General features: G+C 40.5%; 2 protein-coding genes across 6 annotated transcripts in view; one reads left to right on the top strand and one right to left on the bottom strand.

The window, feature by feature from the left end:
- LOC126095230 (calnexin) overlaps positions 1–16,999 on the bottom strand; it is a 70,860-nt gene extending 53,861 nt beyond the window's left edge. Inside the window, exons 1-2 of one of the 5 annotated variants that reach the window (XM_049909975.1) lie at positions 16,920–16,999; positions 12,700–12,842 (exon numbers count right to left, since the gene is read on the bottom strand). In XM_049909975.1, the coding sequence (XP_049765932.1) occupies positions 12,700–12,831 (132 nt within the window). In that variant the 5' untranslated portion in view covers positions 12,832–12,842; positions 16,920–16,999. Of the gene's footprint in view, positions 1–12,699; positions 12,843–15,983; positions 16,383–16,562; positions 16,852–16,919 lie in introns of those variants that run through there. The other 4 variants (XM_049909976.1, XM_049909974.1, XM_049909973.1 and 1 more) reach the window with 4 other exon arrangements.
- Positions 17,000–17,002: 3 nt separating this feature from the next.
- Positions 17,003–20,673, top strand: part of LOC126095231 (putative neutral sphingomyelinase) — a 117,039-nt gene continuing 113,368 nt past the window's right edge. Inside the window, exon 1 of the mRNA XM_049909977.1 lies at positions 17,003–17,320. Coding sequence (XP_049765934.1) covers positions 17,274–17,320 — 47 coding nt within the window. The 5' untranslated portion in view covers positions 17,003–17,273. The remainder of the gene's footprint in view (positions 17,321–20,673) is intronic.

The raw sequence follows: 20,673 nt of genomic DNA, 5'->3' as shown, positions 1-20,673 counted from the left end.
GTTACACTATAAGATACATCATACAAATACGCCAGCAAAAGTTTTAATACTGACATAAATCTCTGATCTTCTGGGCTCTAAATTCTTCTAAATGGCTCGATATCAAAGAGTTGATTTTTAAAAGAGACCAAACACACTGTGATTTAAGAAATCCATCGTACATTCTCTCACACAGTTCATCTTGCGTAAAAGGAAATTTACTTTGAAAATAACGCTTTCCAAACAACAATTTGCAATATTTTCCCATGATCTGTTAGAAATAGATTCATTTCAGCAGTTGTCAGGGAGCGCCAGATAAGAGGCGTCACCGCGCTTGGGCAGCTACGGTGATGTAGGAAGCCCGTATGTCCGTACGTGTAAAACATTAAAAGATTTTACATTATGTCATAAAAGAAACAAGACACCAGAGGATACTCCAAGAGCGTCAGAATTTCTTGAACCATACTAAAATGCATAGTTCGCCTTACAGTGCACACTCGTATGTCCAGATTCTCAATGATGTAGGCCTCGACCATATATGAAGCTTTTCAGTGTGGTTTTTGGGATGTAAATTTTCTTGTAGTACCAATACTGTATTATCCCATGTTTGGTTCTTTACTATGACATAAAGCCACACGTGCTAGAAGATGAAAATGTGCACCTGAAATGCAGCGAACAGTTGATACTAGCCAATAGTGTTGAATAAATTAACTGCCTCAGCAGGAAAGCTTAATAAAGGCCAAATTTATTTATCAAACAGACAAAAAATAACTTCATTGTTCTCCAAGGCGATTAATGCTTGACTGTCAGAAAGGTGGAAATAAAATATAATCTGGAACTAGTAACATAGTTTACCCTTCCGTAATTATGTGAATGTATTTTAATACCACTTGATAGCTCCCAGTCACAGAAATCTGTCTTGTTTTCATTTGACGTGAGAGCAGTAAACGAAGAGGAAACAGAAAAATCACTAAATGTAAAAATGGGTCAAGTGGAGACTACTCCCCCCCCCCCCCCCCAACTATAACTCAGACTGCACTGCGCATCAGAACGAAAAAGAAAAAAAAAAGTTCATTTTGTAGCGCACATCTTTCTGAAGAGTCTGATACATAAAAGCACCAGTAAGACACGTTATTTGGTCTTAAGTGTGCAGTGAGATGCCACGCATCTTCAAACAACATTGTTATACCGCACGTCACTGTATTTCGCTCTGAAGAACTCAAACGTGTATATTTTGTAATGGATGCCATCAAACTATTTCATGACAGTGGAAATTAAAATGTCCTGTAGCGCCTCTCCTGCTCCCAGTCGGCGAGTTTGACATCCTGCAATCCTGCAACCCCCCCCCCCCCTCTTTTTAACCCATCGCAATTAATACTGGATAGGATTATTTGTAACCAGGAGAACAAGAACTCTTCAGAAAAACTGGACTCTCTATTAGCTAATAACTTGCTCTTCTGTGTGACATAAAATTAAATATAGGACACCTAAAACCAGTAAAAACAATAGACAGGCAAAACAGTACACATTTCTTCAATCCTTAGGTCCTAGCGATTTTTCTCTCTAATCTTGCTACAGCTTTACATGGCATGCTTACCTTTCTGCGAAAGGACTATTACCTTATCAAAATTCGTCAAACGTTTTGCTCCATGAAAAATAGAAATTTCGTTGTCTACTACTGAAAAAGCTGTTAATACAAATAGTACCCAAGACTGGTGTGGTTTCTCGATCTGATTACGTCCATTTTGTCACTGTGTGCTGGAGAAAACAAAATAGGCCTTTCTAATATTTCAATAATTGTAACACACACCAAATAAGTGAGACTGTTTTGGCAATAATGATCATTTTTATAATACGTCAGAATATAATTCACAAAGTACCAATACGAAATACCTATTTGGCCTACTACAAGGAAAAAGCTTTATGTTAGGTAATAGTTTCACATTTCATTCATATGCTCCAGTTTCTTATGCACGAGACCGAAAAGCAGTAGAACGAAATTTTTGTATAAATTTGGAATCGTCATATTCTTCCATAATTTGTGTGATGTCCCTGTTTCTTCTCCTTCCGCGTTCTAACAAACAGTCTTGTCATCACTAATTCTGCAACTATTCCTACCACTGTCAAAACTCATTCTCCGGTTAACTTCACTAACCCTGCCACAATCACTGGTTTAGTTATCCAGCGATTATTCTCTGGTTAGGTGTTATTACATGTTCGTACAATGCATTTTCCACACTACTCCCAGAATGGAACTTAGCGGCTGCTAGCTGGGGACTACAACTGGCCCTGTCTCATGTAGTGATCTGGCCAAAAGATTTCTGTCAAAATTTCACTTCTTGGATACACTGAGAAGATAATACGTAATCTTTCTTACCTGTTAGTCATTTATTTCCACTCTGGTAGTCTGAATCTATGGATTTCGCTAGTACTTATAACAATGCTGAACATTCACGAAACCAAATCAACCACATAAACAAGCAGCGCTTGGCATTCACCAGTTCGGCTTTATTCCGCTCAGCTCGTATAGCCCCGTCCCGTTTTGTCTGCCGGAAAGATTATTTCTAGACGAGACGAGGATTCCCCTGGCAGAGACATCACGTACACTATGCACGCATTAAAAAATCAACTCATAATTCATTCAGAAATCAACTTGGAATGTGTTCAAAAACCAGCAGGGGTGTGTTTCAAAATCATATGAATAATCGATAGACCGACATGCGCTGGATGCTAGGTGCTTTGTGAAACAAGGTTTTTTTTCTGAAGAATATGAATTTGCCCCCTCCCCCCGAAATTGCCGCCTGGTTCAGATACCCCTGTTTGCACTCACTCCCCACTTGATCTGGGCCTGCTGCACATGTGTGAATCTGGCAGCTTGGGCACGGCAGTAAAATTTTTCCGGGTTCCACGTGGCTGGTTGCTGCTTACACAGAAAACAGCCACATTTCTGTAGCCAGAAGCAGGAGAAGGTACTACTCATACGCAACTCAACTGCGCGTGTTCATGAGCCCGCTAGTAACTGATTAAATGAGTCTAATGTAAACAGTTGTGAGATCACGCTCATCTAAGGCAATTTGTTGTTATGAAGCATTGTATAGTCTTCCGAAAGCCTTTGTCACATTTTGCTGTTAGCAGACGCTTGTATGAGCACTGTGTTATTTTATATGGCGCATTTCCTTTACAATTTAAATTTTATTTTCGTTTTTTTCTCTTGTTCATGTTTTAATGCTGCAGTATTATTCTGCAGTAGTGGGATACAGTAATATCCTTTGTCAGAGTAACGGTTCTTACCAGTCAAAATTACAAAAATTTAACTGAAAACTAAAACAACAAAAGATTCCCGGAATTCTAAAAAATTCCCAGATTTTTCCCGGATTTCTCCCGAATAAAAAAATTTCCTGGTTTTTCCCGGATCTCCCGGTTGTCCCGGGTCGTATACACTCTGACAAAGCATCAGCAGTGACACGTAATCATGTGTCTTGTAAATAAAAGGAAGCGAAATGCATATAGCATAAAATTAAACAATCTTTCATTAAGTTGCATACTCAAGCCACATCTGCAAAAATATGATAATGATAAAATCAGCTGTTATATTATTTACAATTTTTTGTAAGTATCTGGGTTTTTCTGGGAGAATTCAATTGCATTGTACTATAATACATAGCATGCTAAAGGCTGTTGTTGTTGTTGTGATCTTCAGTCGATGATCTTCAGTCCAGAGACTGGTTTGATGGATCTCTCCATGCTACTCTATCCTGTGCAAGTCCCTTCATCTCTGAATAACTAATGCAACCTGCATCCTTCTGATTCTGCTTAGCGCATTCATCTCTTGGTCTCCCTCTATGATTTTTACCCTCCAGCTTCCCTCCAATACTACACTTGTAATCCCTTCATGTCTCAGAACATGTCCTACCGACTGATCCCTTTGTCTAGTCAAGTTGTGCTACAGATTCCTCTTCTCCCCAATTCTGTTCAGTACCTCCTCATTAGGTACGTGATCTATTCATCTAACCTTCAGTATTCTTCTGTAGCACCATATTTCGAAAGCTTCTATTTTCTTCTTGTCTAAACTATTTGTTGTACATGTTTCACTTCCATAGATGGCCACACTCCATAAAAATACTTTCAGGAAAGACTCCTGAGACTTTAATCTATACTTGATATTAACAAATTTCTCTTCTTCAGACATGCTTTTCTTACCATAGCCAGTCTACATTTTATATCCGCTCTACTTCGATCATCATCAGTTATTTTGCACCCCAAATAGCAAATCCCATTTACTGCTTTAAGTGTTTCATTTCCTAATCTAATACCCTCAGCATCACCGGATTTCATTCGACTACATCTCCATTATCCTCGTTTTGATTTTGTTTATGTTTATCTTATATCCTCCTTTAGAGACACTGTCCATTCCGTTCAGCTGCCCTTCCAGGTCCTTTGCTGTCTAACAGCAATGTCGTTGGCAAACCTAAGTTTTTATTTCTTCTCCATGGATTTTAATCCCTACTTAAAATTTTCCTTTTGTTTCCTTTACTGTGTGCTCAATATACAGACTGAATAACATCAGGGATATGCTACAACTCTGTCTCACTCCCTTCTCAACAACTGCTTCCCTTTCATGCCCCTCAACTCTTATAACTGCCATCTAGTTTCTGTACAAATTGTAAATAGCCTTTCACTCCCTGTATTTTACCCCTGCCTCCTTCAGAATTTTGAGGAGAGTATTCCAGCCAAACACTGTCAAAAGCTTTCCCTAAGTCTACAAATGCTACAAAAGCAGGTTTACTTTTCCTTAACCTATCTTCTAAGATAAGTTGTAGGGTCAGTATTGCCTTGCGTGTTCCAACATTTCTATGGAATCCAAATTGATCTTCCCTGGGGGTCAGCTTCTATCGCTTTTCCATTCTTCTATAAAGAATTCGTGTTAGTATTTTGCAACCGTGACTTATTAAACTGATAGTTTGGGAATTTTCATACCTGTCAACACTTGCTTTCTTTGGGATTTGAATTATTATATTCTTCTTGAAGTCTAAGGGTATTTTGCCTGTCTCTTACATCTTACTCATCAGATGGAAGAGTTTTGTCACGGCTTGCTCTCCCAACGCTATCAGTAGTTCCAATGGAAGGTTGTCTACTCCCAGGGTCTTGTTTTGACTAAGGTCTTCCCCTAGTGCTATATACCTCTACATCCTTACATTTGTCCTCTAACCATCCCTGCTTAGCTATTTTGCACTTCCTGTCAATCTCATTTTTGAGACGTTTGTATTCTTTTTCATCAGTTTCATTTACCGCAGTTTTATATTTTCTCCTTTCATCAAATAAATTCAATATCTTTTCTGTTACCCAAGGATTTCTACTAGCCATCATTTTTTTACCTACTTGATCCTCTGCTGCCTTCTACAACCTCTAGTTCTTTCAGTTTATCCAGGTCCCATCTCCATAAATTCCTACCTTTTTGCAGTTTCTTCAGTTTTAATCTACAGTTCATAACCAATAAATTGTGATCAGATTCCACATCTGCTCTGGAAATGTCTTGCAATTTAAAATCTTGTTCCTCAATCTCTGTCTTACCATTATATAATCTATCTGAAACCTTCCAGTGTCTCCAGGCCTCTTCCATGTATACATCCTTCTTTCATGATTCTTAAACCAAGTGTCAGTGATGATTAAGTTATACTCTGTGCAAAATTCTACCAGGCGGCTTCCCCTTTCATTCCTTATCTCCAGTCCATATTCACCTAGTACTTTTCTTTCTCTTCCTTTTCCTAAAGTCGAATTCCAGACCCCCTGACTATTGAATTTTCATCTCCCTTGACTATCTGAATAATTTCTTTTATCACATCATACACTTCCTCAAGCTCTTCATCTGTGGAGCTACAGTATAACCCCGCTTATACTTTCCCTGAATTAACATTTTCCACCATTTATGACATTTTTTATTGGTCCTGTCAAATTTCCTATGCCCACAATGTTAATTTGCACCTGATTTTGCATCAACATATTTATAATTTTCCTGCAATTTACGCATTACGAAAAAATGTTTGTGGAGAAAAAATGATGCTGGCATGATGTTGGCCATCCAATAGTGTTTACAAATATTACGTGATTAAGTTTCTTGACACCAGGGCACTCTACTCAGCAGATTTGAACTGGTAAACCTGTAAAAGTTTGAACAATTCGTGCCGTATCTCCTGCCACTGCCAAGCTCTACTTTGCATGGTGTCTGATGGGTGTAACTAGGTTAATTCAAATGAAGATATCATGACCTACCACAACCATTTTCAAACTGTTTCCACTGCACAAATGCATTTTTGTCATTGATGTGATCATTGTGACACCTTCGTCGAACCATATTTAGCGTGTTTCAGCATATGGCCACTAGGAGCGCTAGTTGAGACTGTTGTGGCATCGATAGGTCATATTGACCATAAACAACATGATCTTTGACTGACACGAGATCAGTTCATTTGAGCCACCATGTAATTCTAGGAGTCTGCATTTATGTCTCTTGCTGTGTAAATGTGTACGACTACTGTGGAAACATATATTTATGTGCAGATATTTGTGGGACAGTCTGTTCAGTATACGTCTACACACATCACGTTCCCATACTGGTGACCTCGAAGTCTGCACATCTTCTGTGACTACCGCACTGGGTGTTGTAGCATCAACAGGTTAAGTGCACGTCGCCGTGGCCGCCTCATCCAACGCTTTGTGGGAAGATTTGGGAGCTCAACAACAATTGCCAGACCTCTTCATTCCTTCGCCAACGACCAGTTCTACATTAGTTCACAGTGATTCGCTATCTCCAGCCACGTTAACCTCAAACTTTGTCACTCTACAATGGTCGAGTGCTACACCACTAACACAAACAATGGACCCAGGTTTCGTGTTGCCGGACTGTGCTCGCCAACTTGTGACGTTTGAAGTGAACAATACTCAGAACTGCGTACTTATTGATCAATCATATAATGCTCAAAGCAATCTACATTTGCACACATACTTTGACACTCAACGGGCCGCAATGCCAGTACTGTGGTGCCATGTGCAACGCCGCCATTACTGCAAAACGTACCCAGCCTCTATCAACTGCAACCTGGTCCAGTTTTGCCTCATTTGCAAACTAATCAAGGACATTTCAGTGCGCAAGTTTTCGACCACTTCGGTTTGAGTGCATCATTCGGTGTTTCGCCTTCCAGTGGCGTCTTACCAAACCAAAGTGACTTTCTACAAGTTCCACTGGTCATTTATAGTCCCGACTTCACAGGGCGTGTCTTCAATGTGCTCGGAGAACTCAAACTTTTGTCATATGAGTTACCAACCTCATCTCCTCCCCCCACCACAATCGGAGGGGGCCCCAGTTCCAGCCGCTCACCCACTCGCCTCTCCCACAGCACCGCCTGTGTCTGCCGCACCAACCTTCCAGGTTATTTCCGAGGTGGGTCAATTCAAATCAGTGCCTGTAGCCTACGGCCCTGTTTACTTGACCCCAGTGCCTATCAAGCAATCACCCGTTCCCACGGAACTGACCATGTCAGCTGCGTCGTGTTTTCGCGACACATCAAGGACAATGCAACCCGCAGTTGCTACGGACGTTTTTGCCAGAAATACACCCACCTCGCCAGCCTGCTGTATACCCTCACCCATCACAGACCACATAGTTTTCCAAGAGATACCATAGCCGCCTTCGCCCCCACCTCCAAGTCGTCTGCTGAAGCTGCCACCTTTATATGAGGGCAACCCAGTGTCATGGTCTGCGCTTGTCGGGCATCTTTTTAAGTTGCATCACATGTCCGACAACAACTCTAAAGTCCTGTGTGTCACGCACCTCCACGATCATTCAGACTTAACTTGCGATCTACTCCTCTCGCCACCGCCTCCACCGAAATAAGAGTTCGCGAAGAAGATGATCATTAAACGACTCGCCTGCTCACCACAAGAATTAATCATCAAGATCTTGTACGAGGAATACCTGGGGCCCGAACCTCATCACAACTCTGGCCCACCTTCAGTTACTTGTGAGTGAGCATACCATGCCGGACGTCACTCTGTGGGCAGTGTCGTCTGCCAAGCAGCCTAATGACCTACAGAACTACCTGCTCCCACACTCCTTCAAGTCAATCGGCTCTCATCTCCACATCGCAGACTAACTGTATACGTTGCTATGACAATGCCAGCCAGCTCACCACAACTGCTCCCCCTTACCGGCCGTCTGCTGGCAGAGGCAGGGCTCGCTCCGCCTCGGCGCCTTGTATATCGCCTGGCAGCATCTGCTCGCTTTCTCCTCTGTCCGAGCACTCCAGGATCGCCCATGCACCATATGTGCCAGTATACATGCCAGAACAAATCGACGAGGACGAGCCTCCTCCGCTGCCGCAGTCACCACCACCATCACCACATCCGGCTCATCCATACCGCTAGTACCACAAGGTTTTCGCAAAGGATGCTAAGAAGTGCTGCTTACCTTGCCAGCACCCAAACGCTGACCACAGGACCTAAAAGACGCCGAGTCTCGCGAGGAACCTCACAGGAGTCCTCATACATTCCACTCCGTCCACTTGTCCGTCCTGCTGAGCGGTTGTTTGTACATGACTGAAATTTCGTCACAGCTCACTTTCATAGTCGACACTGGTGCTGACATGTCTATCATACCTACATCGATGACTCCCTCCACCCCCCGTTTTTTCACCAATGAGGTCACTTCTACAAGCTGTCAACGCATCAACATTACAAACCTCAGACTCTGTCAAAGTTACAGAGCACCTACCTTGCTCTCTGTGTTTTCTGTGGACTTACTACATTGCCGACATTGATGAAGCAATTCTCGGTATGGATTTTTTATCCCATTACAAACTCTCTCCAAATGTAGTTCAGGGCTCAGTGCTACACCATCCCACTAACACTCAGATACAGTGCTCCCGCACTTATGTTCCCAGCTCTGCTTCTCTCGTGACATGTGAGGTAGTACGGGAGTGCTCCGCCCTCACGGGCGACATTGTGACCTGTGTAACTAATCTACTGTAAGAAAACGACTCGGCAGCACAACTCCGCCGGGATGACGATGAGCTGAAACAACACATCATACACACATACAACAAGCTCGTTGTGGCTTGTAACTCGCTGCTAAAACTGCGGTCCACAGTTCCGCCACCTAATCGAGCTTCTCCGGCTGACACCAGCTCAGACACTCATCAGGTTAGTCCTAACACATTAATCGCTTGCGACGATTCGCGTCCAGTAGACTCCACACCCCCGACACGCTCGCCATGTTTAGTGCCCTGTGTTTCAAACAGTGCTTCTACTGCCAGTTGCGCATGCGATGTGACCATGCACACCGTACAACCAGTCGCCCCGTGTGTTGATAAACATTCCTCCTCTCTCACACGCCAGCCACGTGACTCGGTGGCCATCGGTGTTCCATGTGCTAAGCCAATGCCACTCTCACCTGCAGCAGTTATCAAGTGCAAGGTTGACAGCAGATACTCACCAGGTGTTCTAGCCCACTGCGCACGCAGCCTCCCTCTCCACACAAGTGCACACCGCACTCACGTACTAGGCATGTGACTTTCGTGCTGCCCTTTCCCACTCATGCTAACAGCTACACCTTGTCGCACCCTACTCGTCCAAAAGCTACGCGTCAGGGCAATGATCAGTCTCATGTGTAGTTCTCAGTTTCTTCCGTCACTGACGGAATGATGCACAAGATAGTTACCACTGCCGGCCCTCCTATTAGGCACAAGGTTAGACACCTCAACCCTATTAAGCCGTGCACGGCCTGGCAGCAAATTAACGAACTTTTGGAGGCAGGTATCCTGCAACCGTCAGACAGCAACTGGTCTTCACAGATTCACCTTGCCCTCAAACATGATGGTTCTTTCCAAATGTGCGATGATTACAGACATCTAAACGCCATCACTATCCCATGCCTAACATACATAATTTCACTAATATGTTATCGGGCACTACAATCTTCAGTGTTATTGACTTTAAACGTGCCTACCACCAGATTCCCAGAAGACATCCCTAAAACAGATATTATCACGCCGCTTGGTTTGTTCCAATACAACTTCATGCCATTCGGCCTGAAAAACGTGGCAGCGATTCACTGACTTCATCTTATGACAGTTCGAGTTTTGCTTTCCATATCTGAATGACATACTCATGTTCAGCAAGTCTGCTGAGGAACATAAAAATCATTTATCCATGGTCCTCCAGATCTCTAACTCCAACGGTGTCGAGGTCAACAAAGAAAAATTCCAATTGCGCCAGCCTTCCGTCACTTTCTTGGGTTACATCGTCTCCACCGACGGAATACAGCCTCCCAAATCTCACGTGCAGGCCATCACGTCAATGCCACTCCCTGCTACTTACAAAGAACTCTGACGTTTCCTGGGCACAATAAATTACTACTGCCATCACCTGCCCTCTTCCACCGCCGTGCAGGCCTCACTGACAGACTCGCTGTTGGGTAAACAGACTTCAGGACTCAAACCCGTTTCCTGGACTGCACCTATGCTGGAGGCCTCCAATGCACTAAAGACTTCTTTAGCTCACACCGTGACGCTCACCCATCCTGACCCCTCGGCCGAGTTGTTCATCACCGCGGACGCCAGTGACAGTGCGGTGGGAGCACTACTACAGCAACGCAAGGCAGACACGGTTTCCCTTCTTCATTTCTTCTCTAAAAAACTATCAACAGCTCAGAAGAAATACTCCGGTTTCGATAGAGAAATCCTTGCAGTCGAAAGGGCCATCAAACACTTCCGCCTCAACGTGGATGGTCGCTCGTTCTTCATCCTCACGGATCACAAACCACTAGCAGACGCTTTCTGAACCCCCCCCCCCCCCCCCAGCATTTTCGCCACTTTGGTCTAGTCTCCTAATTCACAGCAGACATTCAATACATCAAAGGCACAGACAACATCGCCGCAGATTTTTTTCTCGCAGATCGATACTATTTCACGCATCATAGACTGGCTGCCTTACATGCCTCAGATGAGGAATCTCAAGCTCTCCTCGCGGACCCTCAACCATCCCTTGTGTTTACCAAAGGTAAATTCCCTGGTGTTGTGGACTAAGTGTGGCGCGACTCTTCTACCGGTACCTTACACCCGGTGCTCCCCCCCCCCCCCCCCCGCCCCCCCTCCCCCCTGTGCAGAGAGGCCTTCGACGTGCTGCATAACCTCGCTCACTGACATATACATATTTCATACATAAAGTGCAATATGTAACTTTTACAGTTTAAAACATTAACTCCCACATTTTACATTTTCCTGCATTTTACACCAATTTTTTGAACTCCCATGAAAAGTGTAAAAGCAGAGTTCCACTGCAGTTGGCATACAAACTTGTACTACTGTGGTATGCATGGGCTTCGTGTCTATCTTGGCTACAATAATGCGTTCACCATGCTATTCGTAGTAGCTTATCCTCGTTCCTATTTTTTTATTCATTATTAAACCTACGCCTGCATTACCATTATTTGATTTTGTATTTATAACTGGTTCTTCCGCCACCAAACTTCACTAATTCCCACTAGATCTAACTTTAACCTATCCATTTACCTATTGTTGTTGTTGTTGTGGTCTTCAGTCCTGAGACTGGTTTGATGCAGCTCTCCATGCTACCCTATCCTGTGCAAGCTTCATCATCTCCCACTACTTACTGCACCCCACATCCTTCTGAATTTGCTTAGTGTATTCATCTCTTGGTCTCCCTCTATGATTTTTACCCTCCAATGCAAAATTTGTGATCCCTTGATGCCTCAGAACACGTCCTACTAATCGGTCCCTTCTTTTTGACAATGAATAGGGAAGCTAAGATGATGGAACAATTGATTTGTGTACCCAGTGACAACAATGATTTGGTTTCAGTCATGGGAGAAACAAATATTGCATTGTAACACAGTAACAGTTGTCACTGGGTACACAAATCAATTGTTCCATCATCTTAGCTTCCCTATTCATTGTCTGAAACTAGTTTTCAAGATATGGGTTAGGCTATTTGCTGTGAACCATTTGAATACTTGGTTAGTGATTGACTGGACAGTATCCTGCATTGTGGAGTTGAGCGTTTTGACCAGAATATTTGTATCAGCAAATATCACTATTTTCGCTCTATTCCTCATTGTAATTGGTTGATCATTAATGTAGAGCAAGAAAATCAGTGGTGAAAGGATCGTGCCCTGGGAGATGCTGCATTTTACATTTCCCCCATCTGAGTTTATTATTACACCTACCTCCATGAAGACAACTCTGTTTCCTGTTGTATAAGCAAGATTGCAGCCAGACAAAGGATTGTCTTTGATATTTATGAGGGGAATCAACTTGCAGACACAGTATTTTCAGAATATAGAAGCATGATATAAGAACTATATCCAGTGTCAATTCTAGAAAAAGCAACGTCTAAAAAGACTTCAAGGGGTTAGCTAATTACAGGAATGAGTCAGAAACATGGGTATACATGTATCCAACAATCACCAAATGTTAAATATCACTTATAATATGTAGTAGAGTTCCAGGTTGAATTAAAGAACTTTATTTGCACTCAACCATATTTTTACATAAACTCATCATCAGATCCACAGATTATGGCTGCACTTAAATGTACACCTTTAACTTTTCCCATATTCCAAAGACCAATCTCCTGCCATTTGTAGAATACAAGTAATATAATTTAATATAAACTATTTTAATTTTATATGAAAAACCACTGACTTACCGGTACTATTTCTTCTGTGGTCACCACAGCATCGTCATCATCTATGTCTTCAAACCTGCACTGTGTCCACAGGCACACAAAAACAAGTGCACAAATGTAGATGTAAGAAGAGTGATACAGTTTAAGCCTCATGGTTTACTTATCTGAAAACAAATGACTAACGTAAGTAATAATAAACTTACTAAAATATAAAAATTACCATAAGCAACTTGCACATATTAAATGGAGGCCTACTTGTCAAAAATTTTACTATGAAAACTACAACAGAAAAACTATCGTTTCAGTCACAATCAATGAATACTGTACGTATAAGTCAAATATAAAAAACAGCGAAAATGCGAGTGAAGGTTACAGAAATATTATTAACGCCTTATTGGTGATTGTCTTATTAACCCACTGGCTTATACAGCCTGCTCACAACTGGCCACAGGTTTCAAGTCTGTTATTACATCGCCTGCTATGAAACGGTCTTAGTAGTGTTTCTTCTCTGTTAGTAGATGGCATGACATATACCTCCGGAAAGCTGAGAAAGCAGTCTGTTTAGTGATACATGCACTCTCAATGTCTTTCAAATTTTTGCGAGTTATAAACAATTGTTCTCAGTTTTGTTAGCTTTATCCCTCCCAATCCTATCAAGAAAACACATACCAGAAATAGTGTAGTGTGTACAGCAAGAAACAAGAAAATTCATACACAGTGTGAGAGTGAGAAATGTCTAGTGGTGTTGCATATGCCAATATTTTTTTCAGGTATACCACATCAACAAAAACTGCCATGTGAGCTTAAGTCTGCTAGATTAAGTCACTGACAAACCAGGGCTGGCAGTTATTAAAATCTAATTAGTATATAGTATGTAAGATATTTTTTCCATTTTGAAAGTGCTACAGATGGATGACGTGCATCTCTCACATAGCAAATAAATGTTAGGATAAAACTGAATTGCCAAATCAGCATGCTTCAGAAGAGCAGTTGCTACACTAAGATGAGAAACGAGTCACTGAAGAAGAACAACATTTGTGGAACATTAGGATCTAATGTTCTGAAAACACTGCTGTCATTACTGACAGAGCACAATCTAGTATGGGAAAGCTATCAGCAATGTCCCTTTCATAGGAACCAGTCAGGCATCTGTTCCAGTGAGTAAGACAAAAATTATAGAAAAATCTAATTCTGGATGACCGAACAAGAATTTGAGCACTGCTCCTCCCAAGTCCAGTGCCTAGCCACAGAGCCATTTCGCTCAATGGAAAACTGTAGCCCCTACAGCTGTTTTACTGGACAAAAGAATGGAATGGTACAAGGACTCTTCAAAACTGCACAACTCAAAAGTTTTCCCACAAGTAAACTACAATTGTAATTATGTATCTTTCAAATCACAATGGAAATTTTCGAAATCTGAATTTTACTTATTTTACACAAAATGAGTAATAATTACACAAAGCAATAAAAAATAAATTTTGAATAGCCTACCATATTGAAATGGATGGATGTGTTAATCTAATAGACCAAGCACAGCGGACCAGTGGCTTTAAACACAAATTACTGAGTAATTATGACACTGCACTCTCATTTAGAATTAGAAGGCAAATCACTGTCTAACCAGCCTGTGTTAGGGTTTTTGTTTTCCTACTCCATTTAATGTGAATGATGGTGATGGCACTATTGTAAAGAAAATTACCAATTTCCTTCCCCATCCTCACCCAATAAAGTCTTGCACTAAAGATACCAGTTCTGTCCAATCACAACTAATACAGTAGGCCAAACAATTAATTTGTGATAAATATTTTCGACCTTTGTTTACTTCTGTATGGATTTAAGAGCTTAGGCCCTACTGTACTTAATGTAAAAATATTGACACTAATAAATGTATTCAGTGTAAGCCATGGTCATTAGACTAGTGTTATCTGTACAACACATACAATAGTATATCAAGAATACAGATGAAATCTTCGGCTAAAAACTGATCAGGGTTTTCATTTACCATATATAATACAAGCAGTAACAACCTACCAAATTTAGTTCCACAGAACAGTAAAATTCAGCCTTGAGAACTGCAACAAACTATCTCACTTGTCAACATTTCTAAAATGTAGTAGAAACAAAGGCCTATATATGTTATATACATCTGTGCATAGTATTTCAACAATGTGTGTTCAAACAATCTGAATGTTTCAATAAACCTTTTTTTGTAAACACTTACCAGACTGCATGCTGCTGGTATGTTTCTTATGTGTCATTAGTGATATGGTGCATTTAAAGGAATTGCAATATTGAGGAATCTGTAGCAATGAAGAGTTTCAATAGTGAACATTTTAAATAGAATAATGTTTGAACTTCAACTTGTTTATATCGGTGGGTACGATACATGGATGAAAATTTTACATGTTGTGAAATCCTCAATTACACAAAATAGGCTATTTGCTGTCCAGAAGATGGAAGAACATTATAACTGCATAAATAAGATGGTATCAGCAATGTACTCACTGTTTTTCTAAGTACATCTACACTACTGCAGACTACAAAGGACGGGTACTCCCCTTTGCGTAGTAATATGGAGTGTGGGAAGAGCTAGTGCTTAAAAATGTCTACACAAGATGCAATCAGTGAAATCTTGTCTGCTATGGAAGTGGTACATAAAGGGGGTGGGGTGGGGGGGAAGGTTATCATATGTTTCCTGATATCTCACTTAATATTGTTCCTCATAACTTTGTAAGTAGGTACATTTTCATAAAATAGATGGCATTTTCTAGCACCTACCATCTGAATTTTTTCAGCATTGCAGTGACACTCTACTGTGATTCAAACAGATCTGTAATCATTCAGGGGCCTTCTGCCACTACTTCATTTATTTTAAGTAACTACTACACCCATCTGGAATGGGTCCCCAAACACTTAAACAATATTATGGACAGGACGTCCAAGTGTTTTCTAAGCACTCTCCTGTGTAAAAATTTCACCAGTATCTTACCAATGAACTGAAGTCTCCCAACTGTTTCACATGTGATTGAGCCTAGATGGTAATACCATTTTACAACACTGCAAATTGATGCACGTAGGCTTTTGTACAACCTCACTGATTCCAATTGTAACTAACTCATATTGTAGCACTCAAATACATTTTTTTGATTTTGTAAAGTGCCAAAAAGTTTCATTTGTGAACCATTGATGAAAGTTAAAAATCTTTGTAGAACAATTCTTATTAAGGTCTGGCTAAATGAGCTACACTGTTTAGAGAATACTCTAACATTTAACTCACACTGTGTTATACTGAGAAACATTCTTACCAGTGCCTGCCAACCAACTGAGGAAAACTGCAGTGTGTGATTGGCCTACTGCACGTTTGGTCAGGTTTTGATCACACACTTACGCCTATATCTACAATGATGTGGCAAGAATTGGCTAATATTTACAGGACTGCAACTAGCTAACCTATGGGTACGCCATCGACGAAAACAAGAAATAAGTTTCTGGTATATCCGATTCGGTAAGATGACAAGAGCTATGACGATTACACGGACTTCAACTTGCGCTTTACAGCCTCTCGGCAACGAGCATGTTCGATGTCTTTGTTGTCAGACAAGTGATTCACGAACATAACAAGGTGTAAGCAAGCTCACTTTTGAAGAAGGACACACGCATGTGAATTTTCCGTCGAAACCAGTCAACAGCATTCCTTACGTAATAACTTTGATTTACTGCAAACAGAAAAAATATCCTCTAACAAAACTAGGGCTAAAATTTATTGTTTGGTTAAATGTGGGTAATCTTTAAGAAATGATATATGTATTTTGTAAAACTATATTTTGTCCACACACACACACACACACACACACACAATCATGTGATAGTTTTAATCCCATTACCTAACGTTTAACCGTATAATCTTCCTCACGCCAAAATTCTGAGCATATATCTCTGCAAATGCATCCAAACTGTGTCTCTAATTTAATATCCGTTTATGTCGCGGTGGCTAAATTGGAATCACGTAAACAACTACTACCATTTCCTGCTTATAGCACCCTACACGCCTCACAAGACCGGTGTGAACCAAGCCAATCAGCAACAAACAGTTGTTTAACTGCTACACTGCCACGTAATGTAAGGTTCCTTCCTTCGAGACTTACGTGGTTTCTTTTTTATAAATAATTATATAAAAGAACTTGTTCCTATGACATTTAATTACATTAACTGCAATTATATTACACTATTTCACAACTTACAAATCACCCGACACCTGATAAACAAATCAACATCTCCTGCGATCTATACGACGGCTCTACTCCAGAGACAATAATGTAATAGAATGACAATAATAGGGAAGGATCATATTGTTTTGATAGTAGCGACAGATGAATATAGTGACGTAAATAAGTTTAAGTATACTAATCAATAATTCGGTGTCACGTATTATGTAACGTGATAAACATTGAAACATTCTGCTAATAGCGAAGTAGTGGCGAAGTACGTCGGCACACGTACAGCAGGATATTTTTTTAGACTTGTGTTCCATGTATCAGTTAAAGGACGCAAGCGTGGCCTATATTTGCTGTAACTGAATTCAGAAAACATTCGTTATGCAAGGAGAAACAAGATTGCTAAAAATATTTACTATGAATTGCTGGTATGTAACTTAGATAACACTGATAGCTACATAAGTATAGGTTATGACAAGGATCTAAACGTAGGTGGAGAACCTTCAGACATAACTTCAGCGTTAATGTCATTCAGTGTCGACTACATTACAGACCGCAAATTTTTCAATATTATTAGTATTATTATTCAAGAATCTAAAAAAAATGTTAGTATCAATAAACGAGCAGTGGGAACAGAACTGATGTCTACAGCACAGTTTAAGAATTTCACTTTACGTTTAGCGGAGTGTGAAACACATTGCTGTAATAAAGGTTTTGTCGTGTGCGCATTCAACACACTTGGCCGTTTATTTGTGTTGCCTCCATCTACTCTCTGCAATCCACCTGAGGTACATGACAGAGGCTATGACCCATGGTACCAGTTATTAGGGTTTCTTCCGGTTCCATTCACGTATGGAGCGCGGAAAGAATGATTGTTTGAACGCATCAGTGCGTTCAGCCATTATTCTAATCTTACCCTCACGATTCCTGTGTGAGTGATACGTAGGAGTTTGTAGTAGCCTATATAATTTAAAGCCAGTTCTTGAAACTTTACAAAGGACTTCCTTAGGATAGTTTACGTCTGTCTTCAGGAGTCTTTCAGTTCCTTCAGTATCCCTGAGTCACTTTGCCACGGATTAAACAAACCTGTGACCATTCTTGCTTCCCTTCCCTGTAGATGTTCAATATCCCCCGTCACAATATAGTGGAGATGCTGAGTCAGGCTCAAGCTGCCAGAGACTGTCATCGCGTGTTTTGTGTGTCTTGTCTATTTTTGACAAAGGCCTTGTTGGTCGAAAGCGGACTTTGACAGTTTTTGTGTTGTGCCTTTCTGTGACTCAGCATTTCCAGTGTATGGTGAGAAGCATCTGAAGAATAGGATACTAGTGCTAGCGAAGGCGAAAAACTTGTATACTGTACTTCAGTTAAACTATGTAGGTCAGCTGAAGAACAGGATACAAGTTTTTCGCATGTAGCTTTTTTCCAACTTCGGTAGCACTAGCATCCTGCTCTTCAGTTGAATTGTATAGCTCAACTGAAGAAAAGGATACGGTAGATGATGTCAATGTTATGTATATTGGTTTTTCCATCTTCGCTAGCAGTAGTATCCTATTCTTAAGTTGACCTGTATATGTCCACTTAAGTATGGGATGCAAATTTTACATATTTGGAGCCTTTTGCCTTCGCTAACACCCTATTCTTCAGTTGACCTATATAATTCACCTGAAGTATGAGATACAAATATTATGTATGTTGGTCTTTTTGCCTTCTCTAGCGAAGGCAAAAAATAGCGACATACGTATATAGGTCAACTGAAGAACAGGATACTATTTTCGTAGATCAGATGAGGCAAAACATTCCAATGTTACATATGTCACTTTTTTCTTCTTTACTAGCACTAGTATCCTTCTCTTCAGTTGACCTAATAGATCAACTGAAGTATGGGATACAAATTTTTCATATGTACTCATTTTGCCATTTATAATACTAGTGTCGACTGAAAAATATCGTAGTAATACTAGTACTAGTAAAGGTGAAAAAAGCGACAAGTGTTAAATTTATATCCCGTACTGCAGTTAAGACAGATAAACCCGTACTTACAGAACTGTCCAGAATGAAAACCAGTTCTTCAAAATATCTCAAACTTGCTAAGAATGAAAATAAGTGCCAAATGAATTGGAATGAACAAATGATTTACATTAATACAAGCAACAAAAATCGTATCAATGTTTAGCCATGTCTTTTAAAAACACATGCATTTATTTCAGGTTACGATGATGATGCCACACAACGGAAGATAAGCGATGTACTATCTATTACTCAAAAATAAAGGCATTAATATCTAAGAATAAACTATGACGTCATTAGTCAAAGCTGACTGGGTGTATCCATTGATCAGTTGACCTGTACAGGTCCCACCACTTGAGCAGTATTGTAGAACTGGTTGCAAGAGTGACTTGTAAGCAGTCTCTTTTGTAGACTAATCGCACTTCCCCAGTATTCTACCACCTGCTTTACCAACGACTGAGCCTATGTGATCATTCCATTTCGTATCCCTATAAAGTGCTACACCCAGGTATTTGAATGAATTGACTGATTCCAACAGTGACTCATTGATATTATAGTCATAGGATACTAAAATTTTTCATTTAATGAAGTGTAAAATTTTACATTTCTGAACATTTATACCAAGCTGTCAGTCTCCGCACCATGTTGAAATCTTATCAAGATCTGACTGAATATTTATACAGCATCTTTTAGAGTGTACTCCATTGTAGATAATGGCATCATCTGCAAAAAGCCTGATTTTACTATTAACATTGCATGTAAGGTCATTAATACACAACGTGAACAGCAAGGGTCCCAACACACTTCCCTGGGGCACAACGAAAGTTACTTCTACATCTGACGGTAACTCTCCATTCCAGATATCATGCTGTGTCCTCCCTACCAAAAAGTCCTCATTCTAGTCACAAATTTCACTTGATAGTCCATATGATAGCACTTTTGACTAAAGCGTAGGTGTGGTATGGAATCAAATGCTTTCGAGAAGTCAGGAAACACTGCATGTTCCTGGTTGCCTTGCTCCAAAGCTTTCAGTGTGTCATGTGAAAAAGTTCGATCACACGTAATCAATATTTTCGAAATCCATGGTGGGTGGCACTGAGGAGGTCATTCTGTTCAAGATACCTCTTTATGTTTGAGCTCAGAATGTGTTCTAAGACCCCATAACAAATTGATGTCAAGGGTGTTGGATAGTAGTTTTTTTGGATCACTTCTACTAAACTTGTAGACAGGTGTGACTTGTGCTCTTTTTTCAAAGAACTGGGTTCAGTTTTTTGTTCCAGGGATGTACAATAGATGGTAGTTGGAAGAGGGGCTAACTTGGCCACAAATTAAGTATAGAATGTGAGGGTTTCCATCAGGGTTTGGAGCTTTGTTCAGTTTTAATGATTTTAGCTGTTTCTCAACACCACTGCCAGTAATATTTATTTCATTCATCTTTTCAGTGGTACGAGGATTAAATTGGGGAAATTCTTCTAGTTTTTCCTTTGTAAACGAACATTTGAAAATGGAGTTAAGCATTTCAGCTTTTATTTTGCTGCCCTCAATTTCAGTTCCTAACTTTGGTGCCACTAACTGCCTTTACATACAACTAGAATTTATTTGGATTTTGTGAAATGTCGATTGACAATATTTTGCTGTGGTAGTCCTTGAAAGCATCAGGCATGGCTCTCATGACAGTCAAATGTGTTTCATTCAGCATCTGTTTGTCTATAGCCCTATGCTTTGTTTTATGCATATTATGCAGTGATATCTGTTTTTTTAGAAGTTTCTTTAC

Source organism: Schistocerca cancellata, chromosome 8, assembly GCF_023864275.1.
Source record: "Schistocerca cancellata isolate TAMUIC-IGC-003103 chromosome 8, iqSchCanc2.1, whole genome shotgun sequence".
Classification (NCBI taxonomy): domain Eukaryota; kingdom Metazoa; phylum Arthropoda; class Insecta; order Orthoptera; family Acrididae; genus Schistocerca; species Schistocerca cancellata.
The sequence above is the reverse complement of the archived record's forward strand: the minus strand, read 5'-3'. Positions and strand labels throughout refer to the sequence as shown.